The sequence below is a fragment of the Mangifera indica genome, chromosome 10, assembly GCF_011075055.1.
Source record: "Mangifera indica cultivar Alphonso chromosome 10, CATAS_Mindica_2.1, whole genome shotgun sequence".
Lineage (NCBI taxonomy): Eukaryota > Viridiplantae > Streptophyta > Magnoliopsida > Sapindales > Anacardiaceae > Mangifera > Mangifera indica.
Window position 1 is genome coordinate 2603592 of NC_058146.1, and position 18894 is coordinate 2622485.

Here is an 18894-nt window from a genome sequence, read left to right on the forward strand (position 1 = left end):
CAATTAATTAATATACCACTTTAGATAAATAAACCAAGGGCGCCCATGTGTAAATCTAGCAACAAAACTGCCCTGATGTAAATTCTGGTAACTCTTGAATGTGCCCAACCCAAGAACAATTTGACCATTTAGTAATTAATATTTGTTCAATGCATCCAACTCATTCACAATTTAGTAATTAATAATTGGATATCAAAAGGGAAATGTATAACAGGAAAATCTAGGGCAAAATGAAAATCTGATTCCTACTTAACATACTTGCCTTATATGGTGATTATTATTTAAAATTTTGGGTGAAAGACTTTGTATATATCTATCTTCAATCAAGACCTCTCTTCTCACATTTTTTCTGGTCATTCTCTCATATAACCCATCTTTTAAGAGCACAAAAAATTTGGGTTAGCTTCATCTACATTGTAGATTTTGATTGGTTTATATTGATTTTTTTATAATTTTTTTACTGTTAATTTTTACTGCCATTGTGGATTTTGATTGGTTTACATTGATTTTGTGTAATTTTTTTTTTTTTTTTGCATATTCAATTTTTAACGTCGATGCCCTAAAGTTTTTAATGTTTGAATTAAAGGTTAGTAACTAACCATTAGTTTCAGAAATGCAAAAATCAAAACCAATTGCTAATAGTCATCCAAAATTTTGTGGTTATATATAGAGATATAACTTTTAGAATTTGTTAATTTTCTTGGGGGGTTTTTCAATTTTCCTGCTAAATATTTCTCTAATCATTGGATATCATGCATCATATTGTTATTCTTTAATAACAACCAAAATTATGAACTAATTTTTTCCCTTTTTTAATGTAATTTTTATATCATTGGGATTATTGGGAAAGATTGATAATCAGTAATCTTTTTTTGTTTTTGACATTGCAGTGAAGATGAACTTCTCCAATGGTGTGCAAAATAAGGTTATTTTTGTGATGGGGTCAACTGGCACAGGAAAGACCAAACTTTCCGTCAGTCTGGCTACTCATTTCCCAGCACAGATTATCAATGCTGACAAAATCCAAGTTTACAAGGGCCTTGATATCATCACCAACAAAATCTCAGACGATGAAACTCTTGGTGTGCCTCATCATTTGCTTGGTTTTGTAGACCCAGATGAAGATTTCACAGCTGAAGAATTTTGTCAGCATACTTTGCTTGCCATTGCTCGTATTATTCAAAAGGGTTGTGTCCCAATTATTGTGGGTGGTTCAAACAACTACATCAAAGCTCTCGTAGAGGACCCAACTATACAATTTAGGCAAAAATTTGATTGCTGTTTTCTTTGGATGGATGTTTCATTGCCTGTTTTGTATGAGTATGTGGGCAAACGGGTTGATAAGATGGTTGAATTAGGGTTAGTGGAAGAAGTTAGAGAAATGTTTCACCCTAAGGCAGATTACACTCGAGGGGTTCGACGAGCCATTGGGGCTCCAGAGATGCACAAATACTTGGAAATTGAGGGCCATGAGATGATTGATGAAGCCGCTAAAAAAATGCTACTCGATGCTGCCATTAAAGAGATAAAAGAAAACACTTGCAAATTGGTGAATAACCAGCTTGAGAAGATTCAAAGGCTTAGAGATGAGCTTGGATGGGAGATTCATCGGATTGACGCCACTAATGTGCTTAAGCACAGTGGGAAAGAAGCAGAAGAAGCTTGGGAGATTGCAGTGATGAAACCTAGCTTGGAGATAGTTGGTGAATTTTTTAAAGAGAAGGGTCTCGTTGTGTCTTCTACTTTTAAGCCTTGTTCTCCAGCTGGTGAGGGAATTGGTGATGACGCCGAAAAATCAATCTCTTCTATGGTGTAGTGAATATCATATTGTTCTCATAATATCATATGTTATTAAGGCATGCATCTTATCTTATTAATAAGTCATGAGGTTCTGTAAAACTCGTGCAATAACCCGCTAAGATGGTTGTTCATAAATTTGAAATGATCATTTTTCATGAACAATTGTTGTTCATTAACTTCGAACAACAATCACCTTTTACTCTTAAACAATTGTTTATTCCCTATGAACATTGATTTTTTTAGAATGATCGTTTTTATTGGTCTACTCTCATATGTAGAATTCATATAGAATAATCATTCTGGTATTTGGAACAGACATTTTGTTGCGTTTGTTTTGTCAATTTACATTTTTATCAACGTAAATCCAACGTTTTAAATGAAAAATGTAAGTTTCAACGGATACAACAATCATTCGATCATCCTATCTCATAAATTAGCATACAATTATATCCAAATTTATTTCATAATTGACAAAGATAATGACAAGTTTCATACTCATAACTTCATATACTATCATGCTTAACATCACCAATTCTGCCACCATTTACACTCATTAATTATGATATCACAATTTAAGCATTTAATATCATAATTAGTCATTTAGAATCATATATTCTAATCTCATAACTATTTGTAAGCTTATTTCATCACAATTTCATAATTAACATAAAATGTTGAGATCCTATAATTTGTCTTTAATAGATAGTTAAATCTTGAAGCTTGATCTCCTAATTCTTGATTTGGAACATTTGGGAACTTAAAACTCGTGACCTCTGTTGGAAATTTATAAAATGTGTAAACATTTTCTTAAAAATGGGGCTCATTAATATAGATTTTCAAAAAATAACTGTTATAATGGGCATTTCTACTAAGATTGTACATCTCTCTTTTTCAAAATCATATTTTCCCATTAGTTTTCTCAATGAATCGAGAGTTCTTCTTACTAAAACAGATGTTATATTGAGACAATTAATCTTAATTTTCTAGATGATTATTTATTTTTCATAATGATATTCATTTTTTAGAACAAACAATCGTCCAACTCTCTTTCTTGAAGCATCTCTAGCTCTCTTATGCCTTGACCCATATTTCTGATGGAAATTAGAGCTTTTGACCTTAGTCGCCTCTAGGCACTTGATCTCTTACTATGAATGATAAGAAATGTCCTCGAATGTCTTGACACTTTCATTGTGCATCATCATCAGAGTTGATATGTTATTAAAGAAGATTAAAATATTTACTCTCATTTATCATTCAAGTTACATGCAAAGATTTTGGTTCTTGATAAGGAGAGTATGTGCATTACAAAATGAAATATTAAAAATTTGTATGTTTGATCGTCTCGTAATTGTCGTTTTATTATAGCATTAAAATATGGTTAAAACTTAAAAGCTTAGCGGATCCATTGGACGGAGCTTCGAAGCCCATCAAACACGCGATCTTAGAGGTGGTTTTCGTGGCTTCAACGACAAATGAAGTAGGCAGAGGGCGGTGGAATCTATTCACAATCAGAAACAAATTCCTAGAAAATATGGAAGAATTTTAGCAGGAGCCATCATCCATGGAGACGAAAATCATCACGTGACGTATCAAGATGAGCAACAGAACAGAGAACAGCTGGGGTGTCACCAAGCACGTGACGAAACGCAGATTCTTCCGTAATATAGCGTGGAACCAAAATCTTGCGCTCTCACAAATGGCGGCCTCAACACCTCCATAATCTATCCGCCACGTGTTGAAAATTTTGTCACTTGTCAATCCTACCTGTGACTAAGCAAAACGCACGCGGATAAAATGGACTTCGCTTTCGTTTCGGCTGTCAAAAGGCACCATCATAAGTCTCGAGGTAAAATGCCCTGAATAATAGAATCAATTACATTATTGCCATCAAGTTCAAATTTTACGAGCATAACAATAATTTTAATTAATCAAATGATTCGCAAATTTCGTGGTCACGCGCCCATAACGGGAAAAAAGGTGCTAAGGTGTTCAAATATGCAATTGAGTATAATTATCAAAATAGTTGTATTTTTCTAACATGTTAAATGTAAAATGGCTAGGTTGTTAAGATAACATGTATTATATTATGTATAAAGTGGTGGTGTTATATCCGATCATCTCTCTTGTGTATTTGATTATGATTGTACATATGTCATATTAATTAATTAGAAGGATACATAGACTTAACAAAACCATTCAACCTCATGTGCCTCTAGATGATGACAATGTCCTCATCATATAATTAGCCATAAAAACCAAAGGGTGAACAACAATAAGGGTGGTTTCTTTGATCCTTTTACAAGTTTAGGAAAACATTTTTTGAGTTCTCTCTCGAATTTTTCTAAATATCTTTTAGACTCACGTAACTAACAAAATTAAAAATAACTATGCACTACCAAGAATGCCTCCAAACATGCTACAACTACCTAGGTTGAGCTAGATGTTGCGGCCATGTAACTATAGTACAAGATCAACTGATCACTCCTCAAGTTGAGGCTCGATTAGATGAAACAATTAGAAACTTGACCAATATTATAAAGACATTGATCCAACATCTACCCACTATTCTAACAATTATCATAGGAGTCTCAATTTTTACTTAACGTGTAGAGAAGACATATCAAATACGATGTATAAATAACTTATATTAAGTCCAAAGTGTAAAATAACTCATGTTATATCAACATGTAAACTCATACTAATGCTAGTATGAGCACTAACTCTCCAAAGTGTCTTCATGGACCTATAGCAAGGCGAATTGTGTGCTTTGTAGGTTAATTTGTCATAACATTTATTTATTTTTTTTTTAATTATTTTAATAATTTCATATTTTTATATTTTTTTTGTGAACTATGTCAGGCCAACTCGTGCATCTTACCTACAAGCCTCTAGCATGACTAACAAAATTACAAGTTGTGTCAAGGCGAATCTTGTTTTTTTTTAGGGGTTGGCTTAACCATTTAACATTATTAAGCAAAACCTCTAAATTGCAATCAAATATCTCATTGATAGAGAATTACTTATAAACCAATACAAAAGAAAAGATAGGCGAGCATAAAAAACAAACAAATACATAAGCATTTTACTATAGACATTATATATTATAATACTAACAAATAACACACCATGACACAGATTTTCATAATATCATACCAAAACACGTTACAAAACTTTGTGTTTTTTATTTTCTCTATACTTTATTCATCTTACATTGAAGTGGATATCGAGATTCATTATCAAAGTTTCAATATCACTCTAAATTACGTATATCAATTGATGATAAAAATTTTATCAATGATCATTTTTTGTTCTATTTTCACCACAACTCTCATGTTCTATTGGTGATCAAGATTTATTATCAAAGCTTCAATGTTACTCTAAATTACATATATCAATTGGTGATAAAAAAAATTAATATTTGAATAAAATTATATACATAAATAAATTACATATTTTTTATGTACAAACTGATATAATAATTTATAATTAAATAATATAATTGTTTATTTTTTTATTTCAAAATCATTTAATCAAATATTATCACATCAAATTATATAAAAAGAAGTTATAAAAATTATTTATTTATTTTTTACAATGCAAAAGCCCTTGGCGGAAAAGTGGATTTTGTCTTCCTTACGTTCCACGGGGCTAGTTGCAGCTTGCGGTTCGGTATTGAAAATAGTTGCTTAGCCCTTTGAAACTTGTAGGAAAGAGAAGAGCAGAGAGGCGGTTCTAGAGATAGAAAGATATCGTGTTCCGCGTCGTTTTCCATTTACGGATACATTATTCTGATAAATATACAAATTAATATCTCTCCTCATTTCACCATTTATCTCATGCGTGCAGGCTATTCTCAAATCTCTCTGGTTTCTACGATTAATTCTTGGCCCTAAACGATTTCAATTCTCTTTAAGCTTCTTCCTTCTTCATTCACCTCTTGTTTCTATCGGCCTTTTCTTTTTCTATCAAAACTCTTCTTCTCTAATCTTTCCCAACTTTTCTCTCTTCTCACTTATCTCTATCTGGGTTTGTTTTGATTGTAGCGATGGGAGGCAATATGAGCAAGAAGCCCACTGAAACTTCTTCTTCCCAATTCACACCTGAACTCATCTCTTACAAGGCTGCCTGCCGCCGCGACGCCGACCTAAGGACGTTCGACAACAACCTGCGGGCTCGGACCAGTCACGTAATCAATACTCTTGCCGTTGGGGTTGAAGTTCGAGCGCTTTCGTTTGATTCTCTGAAGGAAGTTACTGAGTGTCTCCTGGAGATGAACCAGGAGGTGGTTAAGGTTATCTTAGAATGCAAGAAAGATATATGGAAGAGCCAGGGGTTGTTTGAGCTTGTCGAGGAGTATTTCGAGTGCAGTTTGCAGACTCAAGATTTCTGCACTGCATTGGAGAAGTGCTTGATGCGAGCTCGGGATAGTCAGCTGCTGATTCTGGTGGCGCTGCAACAATTTGAGGAGGAGAATAATGATATGGGTGCTGGGCGGAGGTACGAGAGGACTCTTGAGGAATTGAAGAATTTCAAGACGGCTGGGGATCCATTCACTGAAGATTTCTTCCAGATATTTCAGTCTGTTTATAAGCAACATATTTCGATGCTGGAGAAGCTGCAGCTGAGGAAGAACAAGCTTGATAAGAAGCTGAAAAGCATCCATGCTTGGAGGAAGGTTTCAAGCATAATATTTGCTGCTACTTTTGCTAGCGTATTGATTTGCTCGGTGGTGGCTGCCGCCTTGGCTGCCCCACCTGTGGCAGCAGCACTTGCAGCTGCTAGTTCTATCCCTCTGGGTTCAATGGGGAAATGGATTGATTCTCTGTGGAAAAACTATGAACAAGCATTAAAAGGACAGAAGGAGGTGATCAATTCAATGAAGGTGGGTACATTTATAGCTATCAAGGACTTGGACGGCATTCGGGTTCTAATCAATCGACTAGAGATAGAGATCGAAGCTCTTCTGCAGAATGTGGATTTTGTGATTGAGGAACAAGCTGTGAAGATTGGAGTTGAGGAGATCAAGAAGAAGCTGGGTGTCTTCATGAACAACGTTGAAAGTCTGGGAGTGCAAGCCGATATTTGCAGCCGTGATATTCGGAGGGCAAGGACTGTGGTTCTGCAGAGGATAATAAAGCATCCTAACCATTGATTCAAAGATGATCCTACACCCTGCTGAAAGGTGTTGTTCTTGTTGAAGATTATCTGAACCTTTTGTTCAAAAATAAATATATATAAATAAATTAAAAGTGGAGTTACGTTGAAAACAGTTGGGAAAAACTGCTAGTAGTTTATATGTGTTTAGATTAAGACATGTAGTTAAAAAACTCCCTGCTGGTTTGTAAGTTATCTAAAAACTACTTTGTAACTGACTTGTCTATATAAAGACAAGCATATAAGCATTAGTGTTGTATGAACAAATACTGAAAGATTATTTTTAAGTCTGAAAAATAATTTGTTTCATTTCTTCAAGTCTAACAGTTCTTCTATCTGGACAAATTCTAATCTCCATTAAAACAAGATACTGAATTTCACTGATTCTTGGATTCTATGTCAAATCCACATATCTAGGTCTAAAAAGTCATAATGTAAGAATACTATTCAAATTATTTTTTTCTTTTCTAGGGAATAGATGTTTCCTGTCTCTAGCTTGACATTGTTTGTTGTAATCATTGATTGTACAAGATTAATGATTTGATCTGAATTCTTAAATAATTTTTCTATTCTAGTCTGCCTTTGATGTAAACATGTAAACTAGTGACTAATAACATTAAATTATGAAATAAAGATAAAAAAAGCAATTGAGAGATACTGAAAAACGTGTAAAATGACCTAAAACACACTGGTAAATGGCTGTTAAAACTTGAAGTTGGTGATTAAACACAGCTTGAACGAAATTGAGAACTGGCATGGAGGGAACATCAAAATAGATAGTAGATGCCAAATCAGCACAGACTAAAGAAACATAAATCTTAAACCAAATGGACGACAAAAGCATGAAATATGTAGTTGCACTAACGTTTACAAGGCACTTAACTGTGGAGAGCTCTGCTTCTGTTCCTTCACAAGGGGAACGCCTCGAGAATAAAAATCAGAAAGCAGCATGTCCTTGAACTGAAATGTAGTCATCAACCAAGCACCAACCCCCCCTTCAGATGTTGGAATGTCAACGATTGGAATACAACGGAGATTAATGTGAACTTCAAAGGGATCCACACCAAATAAATTATCTAAGAAAGTTGGGCAACAATGCTTGTATCCATTGGTCACGTCATAAACTGCATCAGTACAGAAGAAACAAGCAAATTGAAGTGTCACAAGGATGTTTTATCATTTTCCAAGCTAATCAACCAAGTAAAGAACATAACATTTAATCTTGTAATCAACAGTATAATGTAAATGGAAACAGTTGTGAGAACAAGACAACAGTATAAAATAGAGAATAACACTGAAGATATGCTTAATTTTTAGAGCACCAAGGTTAGCTGATTAGTCCAGTATCACATCACATCAAATGGCCAAATAGAAGCATAAGAAATGAAAAAGTAATTAAGTGAACTCAAATAAATAAAAAATTTTGACATATATGAGCTGACAGAGAAACTGAGGCCTCTTATGGGTACTGATTTTATGAGTGTCCTACATGTCAACAGTTTTGTCTCGTGCCTATGCCCAACATATCAGCATGTTAATAACCTTACATGTGTGACCTATTGTAGATTAAAAGTAAAACTGTAGTCACGAGAGACAAGTCCTATGAATGATAAATTTCCTCTTCAGTCTAATTTTGTTGATTTTCCCTAATTATTTATATTGCATAAGTATCAACACTAAAATACCCTGAGTGATAAAAGCCAATAAATTTCTAATAATTTTGATTTCCAAAAGCAAAAATTAAACACAATCCAAAGGCAATAATTAATTCATTTCTGCCGACTGCACAGTAACAGAGGGACAGACTTCCCAAATCACACTAGTGAGTAGAATAGTCCCCTTCTGTGAATTATAGATTCATTTAGTGTTAATTTGTTCCTTGGTAGAACAGTGGTAATGTTCAATTCACAGCAGTTACAATTAAAATTAGAGAATATAAGCAGTTAAAAATCACTAAGCGGCAAAGAACAGAACACAAAAGCAAACCTGCATCCAGTGACCCCCCCAAATCTTCCAAGAAGGCACAAAACAATTTTTGTGTTGGAAGCAGCACATTTTTCAAGATAGGCAAACCATTTTCAGCTGCATATCTTTGGCTTCTAATGCACTTCTGTTCACTTGTTAAAAAGAAAGAAATGTCTTCGGTGCTTAAATGAATAAAAAATGACACAGAAGTAGAAATTTATTGGGGCATAAGGATGCTACAGAAGAAAATGGTAGAAAAAATTCATGTATATCTATACAATATTAATTCACTGAATACAAAAAATCGAAAATACTAAAAAATGGTAGAAGAAATTACGTAAAATCTGTGCCATCTGGGAACAAAGCAAGTCAGAGGGAGTACCCAGGATCTTTCAAAGTTGAAAGCATTTTGTGCATATCTGATTCATCAACCTCCCTCATTCTCTCCACTGCAATGAACTCTGAAATGTGAAATCCCCAGCCAAAAACAGGTAATTTCATTAAGGATCTACTGAATATGGCATCCTTTCCTCAATGCAAGGTCCCACAAGTACATCCGGTCAACCTCAGTTCTGTGATTGGCAATAAGTAATGCAAGTTCCCTTGCTGATGCAGACTCACCAGAAAAAAATAACTTTAGTTTTATTTATCTTTTCAAAGAGAAAAGGCACAAAGCTAGCCACGCACTGAAGAAAAAGATGTCGCTTTCTAGATGTAATGTATGCTAAAAAGTAGCAACATGACAGCACTCAGTAAAGCACAATAGACTAACATCATAAAAGCTGTTGCAAGCAGAACCGGTAAACATATCAGACCCCCAAACACCCTTAGTGGGGTCATTTGAGATGCTTTATTCCATCGTTGGAGCTTCTCAGTTCCATATGCCCCAAAACCTGATTAAAAACCTGTCAGAGATAGATAAACTGCCTCGCATAAATATATAGTAACAGAATTTTTAGGTGTCACCGGGTCTTTATGTATGAAATAGATTAAATAGACAATCAAACTCCAACGATTAAATATATAGTAATAAAAGCTGTTGCAAGCAGAACCGGTAAACATATCAGACCCCCAAACACCCTTAGTGGGGTCATTTGAGATGCTTTATTCCATCGTTGGAGCTTCTCGGTTCCATATGCCCCAAAACCTGATTAAAAACCTGTCAGATATAGATAAACTGCCTCGCATAAATATATAGTAACAGAATTTTTAGGTGTCACCGGGTCTTTATGTATGAAATAGATTAAATAGACAATCAAACTCCCAATGGTATCAGTATCATCATGTTTCATGGAACATACAGAATGAAAAGATGGTCAGCTGTGTAGAATGATTATAAAGTCCAAAGGTATTCTCATTTCATTATTAAATTTCTTCTATCAGCAGCTTTTCTTTTAATTTCAGAAGAGAAACAAGTGTTGCAAGATCAACAATTAAATCAATAACTTGATTGGCATACATTCTGGGCATTGATTCAGTGATAGATTACAAGGCATATCACTCCTGGAGAAGTAGCATAATCTTTCTTCATGCAAACCACCCGAATAATCCCAATATGCTAATGAAGTCCTTATTATTCCATCACATAAGTGAAGACCAATGAGAAATTGTTTGCTTTTTGCCCTGCTTCTGCTATTCTATATCTTTGGTTATGCAGTAAGAAACTGTTCTTAATATACACACAGTGTACCATGCAGGTTCCTTTAGCATAAAATTCACATTTTCAAAAACTTTTAATGACATTTTATAACAGGCAAACAAACTACAGTTTTTTGTAGTAATTCTAGTTGCAAAAATTCCATTTGAAACAGCTGCAACAACAAATTATAGTGTGTTGGGAGTGATTTCGTGGAAAGTTATTTCGATTACAAACAATAGCATTTGAATCACTTTAAAAACAAAAACAAAAAATCAAATGCTTATCCACTAAATGTTGTCTAGAAAAAAGGGATATATCAATCAAGTGCGTCTCTAAGAAATACTGTACATGCTTTTTGATCAAGGACAATGCTTATGTAAACTTACGCTAAAAGATATAAAGAACACACAAACATTTAACTAATTCACGTTTGAAAAAACAAAAGCACTTCCAATCTCACTACAAAAAAACCGACTAAAGTAAAATACGATAGGTGATAATAAACTTTATAAAAAGAAAGCATTACGAGTCTCGTGACGTTAAATCGAGAACAAAACCAGCGTTCTAAATCAGACTGTAGCATGAATCTAAATCCTAAACAGAAGCAAAAGCTGACTTCTATTTCCGAAGGTGAAAAATAAAAAATAAATACAGTAGGTATCAGGACTACTGTTGTATGTGACTTTAAAGTAACGAGCTAAGATCGAATGATTCGACTATTTCTACTTTCTCAATCGTTGATTTTTTCTCGGGAACCAAACAGGCATAAAAGAAACAGAAAAGAAAATAGTTTACCTTCTATCATTTTAGTTTGGTGTGCAAGGCAAAGTTGCGCTTTCTGGAACTCGACATTGTTGAGATTTGAGTAGTGTAGTGGGGGAAGCTTTGGTGCTGAAGGACTCAAAGGAGGTGGTTTAACGCCCATTAAATACGCTTTATACCATTGCATTTTGACATTAACAACGTGGAAATTTGCTCTTTCTTGTTTTTAATAATTGTTTTTTAAATTTATTTATTTACCTTGACGAAATTAACGAAGGAAAACAATGTTTTAATTATTATATTTTTACAAGGAGGAAAATTTATAAATTGTTTTATTAATATTTTTTGCCAAAGTATTTAATAATTTCTAACACAATGCAAATTCTTATGAGATTAAATTGTTTTACTAATGTTTTTACTGTCTAATATACCATCAGAATTAATTTTCAATAAGGTTGATGAATTTGGATAATAAAAAATTAAGATTATATCCAAATATTATTAAAAACATTTCAAATTATAAAATCATTTTTTAACTTATATTTGAAGATTTGAAAATTTTAAATATGATAATTGTATTAAAAATTATTATATATATAAGTTTATTTTATTGTATATAGTTTTTATATTTTAGTGGCTTATTTATTTCATTACGTGAACATAATTTTTCTCTATCTAAATGAAGGTTTTTTAGTAAAATATTAGAGGCTTTATACAATTTAATTTTAATATATTCATAAAATTAACATTAAAATAAAAATAAAAATATAATATTGGACGAATCGAAGATTAAAGCATTAGACTGACTCGTAAAAAACTCATAAAAACATAATTTAAGATATTAGAGATTCATGTCTGAACCCTTAGTTTTGCAATGAATCATACCCTAACACAATACAACTTGACCTAATCGATAGGTTGGGTTAGGTTAGAACAAATCTGTATCGTAAAATTCTATTATTATATTTATTTTCATATTATTATATGTATATCATAATTTTTGAAAAACAAAATGAGCAATATTTTATTTTTATATATACACTTTTAAATATATGGATAAATATATATAATATATTATTATATAAATATATATTATTTTATTTTTGTTTTTTCCTTTTCATAAAGGCTGTCAGTTTAACTGGCATGACATATAAAGTTTTCCGTAACGAGTTATACACAATTAAAGAGTCCAACCAAAACTTGTCCTACATTCTATCTAACTTGCACAGGATAATCTCAAAATCTATTCTTTATAGCGAAACGAAAAGAGACTCATGGGAACATCGGACTCTGGTGGCTTGTACCTCGACGAAATCAGTAATCACATTGGCCACATATAAATTCTAGGATTTTGAGGGCCAAGAGATCCAACAATGGGGGAAGAGATGCCATTGGTATCGGAGAGGAGGCCATTGGAAATTGAGGAAACTGTGAAAACAGAAGAGGAGGATGTGGGTGGGCAACAAGGATGCATGAATGAATCAAAGAAACTGTGGGAAATTGCAGGGCCTGCTATTTTAGCGTCAGTCTCTGAGTTCTCCATTTCCTTTGTCACAGCTGCCTTCGTTGGTCACTTGGGAGAACTTGAATTCGCTGCCGTCTCTGTTTCCCAGAATGTCATTGAAGGGTTTGTCTACGGTATCATGGCAAGTATAAAAAAGGGCAAATTTTTAATTGTTTCGGTTTATCTGTAAACGCTTTTTCTTTAATTTTGCCTGTTTGTGCGTTTTGTTTGAGGGTTTGTATATTTGAATTGAGTCGAGCTGAGATTTTGTTTCTTTAACTTGTTGTATTAGTTGGGAATGGGGAGTGCTTTGGAGACACTTTCTGGGCAGGCTGTTGGAGCTGGGCGTTTTGAGATGCTTGGAATATATTTACAGAGATCATTTGTTATAACCTGCACTACAGCTTTGTGTTTGACTCCTGTTTACATTTATGCATCGCCATTGTTGCAGCTCATTCGTCAAGATAAGCGAATTTCAGAGCTTGCAGGGCAGTATTCCTTGTGGGTAATTCCGCAGTTGTTTGCTTATGCAATCAACTTTCCCATACAGAAGTTTCTGCAATCTCAGAGCAGGGTTTGGGTGATGACTTTGATTTCAATGGCCACCTTGCTTCTTCATGTGCTGTTAACTTGGATCTTTGTGACAAAGCTCAATCATGGAATCATTGGTGCTGCCATGGCTGGAAACATCTCATGGTGGCTAATGGTTTCTGGCATGAGCTATTATGTTGTATCCGGGCGTTTCCCTGCAGCTTGGAAAGGCTTTTCCTTGATGGCTTTCAGGTCTTTGTGCAGCTTTGTGAAGCTCTCACTTGCATCAGCTGTAATGTTCTGGTAATCACAATGATTCAAAATTTTTCAGGAAATGAGTGACGAAAACTTTCCGTCTTATTGATACAATATATCAACCTGTTATGGTTACAGCTTGGAGCTATGGTATTATACCGCAGTTATTCTGATGGTAGGATCGTTAGACAATCCAGAAATTGCCGTAGACGCCATGTCAATCTGGTAAAATTTCTGCTTCTATTCATGTATCTAAGATTTAACTTATATCATATCCAAATTCTCAAGTGTAATCCAATATGACAGCATGAACTTGCAGCTGTGGTTTGTGATGATTGCTCTGGGTTTCAATGCAGCCATAAGGTCTGTCCCTTATGTTTGTGATCATAGAATACATAGATTTATCATTCATTCGAAAAATTGAAGTAGATTCTAATTTTGATGAAGCGTGCGAGTGTCGAATGAACTTGGTGCCGGGCATCCAAAAGCAACAAAATTCGCCATAGTTGTGGCGATAATAAAATCCACGACAATAGGTAGTTTATTCACAGTGGCAATTGTGGCTACCAAGAACCAATTTCCGAAAATGTTCACAGATAAAGTAGCAGTGATTAGTGAGACTTCAGGGTTGGCATATTTTCTAGCAGCGACCATCTTCCTCAACAGCATTCAGCCTGTTCTCTATGGTAATGAATTGCCTTTGAATTCTATGAAAAGTGTTGGGTAAATTGACACAGAAATTGTTCTGTGCAGGGGTGGCTGTTGGTGCAGGGTGGCAGGTTTTGGTTGCGCTGATAAATGTTTCATGTTATTATATCTTCGGACTTCCTGTTAGTGCCTTGCTGGGTTACAAGTATAACTATGGCGTTTATGGCATATGGTCGGGGCTGTTGCTCGGCTGCTTTATGCAGACACTGTTTCTGTCCTGCCTTATTGTTCGTACCAATTGGCAAAAAGAGGTAATACACGAACACAAACACATAGTCGTTAATCAATAAAAATGATGTGTATACACTTTAGAGCACATAATTAATACATTAATTTAGCAAGACTCTGTAGGTTTAAAATCCAGTGATGGAATTTACCTGAATGTTGCAGGCTTTGCAAGCTGAAGACCGCATGAAAAAATGGGGCAGTACACCTAGTGAATGAAGGCGATTTGATTGAAATATAGGAAAAGCCTTTTTTTATTTTTCAATGAAGAATTCTTTTTACCTCAGAGACATTTAGAAAAATGTATAACCTGTGGACAGAAACTAGCAAATTTGATTTGGCTTTACAAATTGGCTTAGGAATGAAATAAGCTAGAAGAAATGCAACCCATAAAGCATACGACCTTATATTACACAATAAGGTTAAGGTTACATAGTATGAAATAGACCTCTTCTTTTTAGTTTTACATTGATTTATGCTAATTACAAGGCTTCCTCTCGTTTCAAATCGAACACCTTAACAAGGACATCTTCAACAGCCTGGAAAAAGTCCAAAGAAAAATGCATGAGACAAACTATTCTCCCATCGTAATCTCTTGATTTTTCCATATGCAAGAGAGTTTACCTTATCTGGGGTTGAGGCACCAGATGTTACCCCGATTGTGAGTGGACCTTGTGGTAGCCAGTTTTCTTTCTCAACCAGCTCCCCATGCTGTGAAAAACATCAAGGCACATAATCAGATGATGTCAATTTTTTAAAAGTAAAAACACTGTTTTATAGGCTAAACTTTAATGTGTTCAAACCTACCATCAATTTATAGGCTATTTTGTTTCCTGGACCAATTCTTTTCTCACAGTCAATCCAATATGAGGGAATCCCACGGTCTTCCGCAATTTCTTGAAGGTGTGAGGTATTGCTTGAGTTCCACCCACCAATCACTAATATGAGATCCAGCTTTTGTTCAACAAGCTTATACATTGCATCTTGTTGCTCCTGAATTGGAAGAAAAGAATTAAGCATAAGTTGACTGAATAGATGGGTCAGTAATGGCTGTAAAGCAACTTTGCTTTCAAATAACTTTTGGTTTGGCTTCATATTTTATTGCTAGGGAAACTTGCCTGGTTGTTAAAAAGAAATATAGTTCTCTCTGGTACTTAATAAACAACTTACTAGTTTCTTATCAAGAAAGGAATGAAAAGATATTAAGCCACATAATGTTTTATAATCCATGATATGATGGAATCAAAACAGGGAAAACCATGAGTAGAGAACTGAAACTTACTTGAGTAGCATCACAAATTGTGTTGAATTCCACACCATATTTCTGCATCATGGTTCTCTCTATTAATTTTCCTGTAAACATATGGAAGAGAAGGTGAATACCATAAGTTAAAAAATTCTTGGAGAAAGAAGGAATGAACTAGCATAATTGCAACTGACCAATCTCTTCTGTTTCTGCCTTGAGCATTGTAGTTTGATTGCAATGCCAACTTTTATCAGGTCATGATCTGGATCAAACCCTTCTGAAACTGCAAACTTAAATTTCTGCAGACAAGCCAACAACCATTCATTGTCTGCACAACTCCACAAAGCAACAACAATACAGTCAAACAAGCAGCAAACTTTCACCTCTAGAAACTCCTCTTTTGTAGAGCTAGATCCATTCAGTTGCCCTCCCCCCACCCAAGAATGTAATCACAAACATATTTTGCCTGTAGTAAGAACATATTAGAAAATATTATACCGAAAATCTTCCACATCTATTGTATTGTTTCTTGAAAAAATATTGAAATATTAGACAACAGGATATTAGCCACCTTTTAAACATACCTTTTCATATCCTTCACAATGATATATCTTCCAGCAAATGATGCGGTTGCTACAGTTTCCTCATGAGCATATTTACTGTGAATGATTGAAGTGTAGTCTTCCTTCTTGTGCTTCTCAACAGAATTCCAAAACTTGACAAAAATTTTAAAATAATAAATTTAAGCAAAAGATGCATAGTTGAAGAGCAAAAGAAAAAGAATATCACAATGACAGAAGATCTTTCTAAGCTAAAGGTACCTTGGATACCCAAGGGCAAGTTGTATCAACAATTTGCACGTTTTTGTCATTCAAGACCAACATTTCTTCCACTGCAGCACCAAATGCAGGCAAAATCACAACATCACCCTTATTCACCACATCAAATTGCTTCTTCCCTTCGTCAATAGGAATATTTTCAACTTCCATCTCCTCTAAACGCTGCCATGAAAAATATAAGAGCTTCAACAATCAGTCCATTATATTCTAAGAATAACCCATGAGAAAGACAATCTCCAGAAAGATGTAGTAAAAAAACTTAATAAACTTTAATGAAACTTTCATCAAAATCCATAACAAGAAACAGGCATCAGAATCTCAAAATCCAGATGATCACCAAATTATATAAAAAAGAAAAATTATAAGACCTGATGAACAGTTGGATTGTGAATAATTTCATTGGTAAGCCAGATCTTCTCATTTGGAAACTGTTTTCTCGCTTAATAAGCAATCTGTAGAGCGCGCTCAACACCTCAGCAAAAGCCATAAGCTTCGGCTAGCTTCACAGTAACATTTCCCCATGTGTACTTATGTCCGTAGTCCCTCAAAGTCTTTATAATATCACCGAATCGTTTACAACAAACTCGTCGCTACTCAAAACAACTAAAAACTACTCCAAATAAAAAAAAAAAAATCAACTTCAACATGTATATTTTCATCATTCATGCACATACGAGCTTCAGTGAACTCTAGTTTAAGCTCATCAAAGCAAACTATACTCAAAATAAAAATTAATATAAAAATAGAAGAATTTAAAATAAAAATAAACAAGACTTCAATCCTAGATTACAATAGCAAACTATATTAATAAAAATCCAAAAAAGAATATTTTGTCAGTAAGTGAACAACTAAATTAAGATGAAACACAAAATTTAGAAAAAAGAAAAAAGAAAGAAGAAGCTTACTTGTGGAGTACTCCTGATTCATGAGCTCAAGAGTCTCTTCTTTGCGGCCAAATCCTGTACGATTATAATTCTTACTTCTAGTCAAGTTATGCCGGAACTTCTTGGTGTCGAACTCAGAATCAACGGCCAACGAAGCACTACTTGGAGATTCATTGCTGGACATTTAACCGTTACCAGGTTCCGGCTAATGAGAGAGAAGACTCCGGCGCAACGTTCGCGGGAGGCTATTTCCGTACGCGCGCAGAAACGGCAGAGTTGGAGAGTCGTCGTCATGAGAGAGCGAGGGAACGGAGGGAGATAATGCGCACGTTAGCGAAGAGTGAACAGAGGATCTGAGGTGTGCACCCAAGGCGCGCATTATATACTTGCATAGGTCGTGTTCCATTTTTTTAGAATTTTTGTAAATTCAGGATGCGCTGTCGTTTTGTCTCACTTTTTTAATTTGAAAAAAAAAATTATTTTTTCATATATATATGTTAAAAATATTAATAAAATTTATTATTTTTTTATAAAATAATTAAAAAATTAAAAAACCTCTAGCAAGTTAACACGTTGCCCCAAAATTTTATTAAATAATTTTTTAAACATTATTTATATTCATTATAACTAAAAATAATAAAAAATTATAAGAATATCAATGATTTATAATTATATATTTAAAAATAAATCATAAAATTTTAAAATGTCATATATTTCAATGAAATTTTTAAAGAATTTTTTAAAATTAAAAAATACAATATATTACATAAAAAGGCTAAAATATTTTTGAATCACACACTGGATGTTACACAAAACAATGAATGAATGAAAAATACAATATATATATAGATTCAAGTGAAATTTTTATTGGATTTATTTTTTTAATAAAAAAATAAATTGTTGAATTTTTGTTGGAAGTAAGAGTAAACTAATGAAGGGTGCTAGGGTTCGTATAAGATTCGAGATGAGTGTTGAATAACATTTATTTAGATTGTTTGACTATATTTATATAATCATTAAAGTATTAGCTAAAACGGTATAAACTTCTCCTAAAATGGTATATTTCATTAATTTCTCAATGAAAATTATATTATAATAGGATTGGTCGAAAATAGGAAAGATTGGTTTCATATTTTATTTAGAAATTTAATAAATAAATTTCATTTTAATATTCAAATTTATTATTTTATTAGTAAGAAAAAAATAAATAATGCATGAATATGTTTTAATTAATAAAATGTTTTATGTGACTGGAAATAATTTCTCCATTTCACACTTGAAAATGACCTATAATAAATGAGTTGAACTTTCTAGTCAATCGTGTATTGTAGCAAATAAACTATGAAGTTCATATAGAATATGACAATATATATTATTATATG

General features: G+C 33.7%; 3 protein-coding genes and 2 pseudogenes across 3 annotated transcripts; 3 read left to right on the forward strand and 2 right to left on the reverse strand.

The window, feature by feature from the left end:
• The first annotated feature begins 299 nt into the window (after positions 1-299).
• On the forward strand, positions 300-1980 carry LOC123228454 (adenylate isopentenyltransferase 5, chloroplastic-like). The gene is made up of 2 exons (XM_044653896.1): positions 300-398; positions 891-1980. Exon 2 carries the CDS (start codon positions 896-898, stop codon positions 1814-1816), a length of 921 nt encoding a protein of 306 aa, XP_044509831.1. The 5' UTR covers positions 300-398; positions 891-895; the 3' UTR covers positions 1817-1980.
• Positions 1981-3140: 1160 nt separating this feature from the next.
• LOC123228456 lies at positions 3141-11524 on the reverse strand (annotated as a pseudogene).
• Positions 5481-7263, forward strand: LOC123228457 (UPF0496 protein At4g34320-like). The gene has a single exon (XM_044653899.1). The coding sequence runs from the start codon at positions 5846-5848 to the stop codon at positions 6950-6952; it is 1107 nt and encodes a 368-aa protein (XP_044509834.1). The 5' UTR covers positions 5481-5845; the 3' UTR covers positions 6953-7263.
• Positions 11525-12501: 977 nt separating the features above from the next.
• LOC123228455 (protein DETOXIFICATION 33-like) lies at positions 12502-15009 on the forward strand. Its single transcript, XM_044653897.1, has 7 exons — positions 12502-12966; positions 13117-13658; positions 13749-13835; positions 13917-13973; positions 14058-14296; positions 14364-14569; positions 14709-15009. Exons 1-7 carry the CDS (start codon positions 12694-12696, stop codon positions 14760-14762), a joined length of 1458 nt encoding a protein of 485 aa, XP_044509832.1. The 5' UTR covers positions 12502-12693; the 3' UTR covers positions 14763-15009.
• Positions 14925-17898, reverse strand: LOC123228458 (annotated as a pseudogene).
• Positions 17899-18894: the final 996 nt, after the last annotated feature.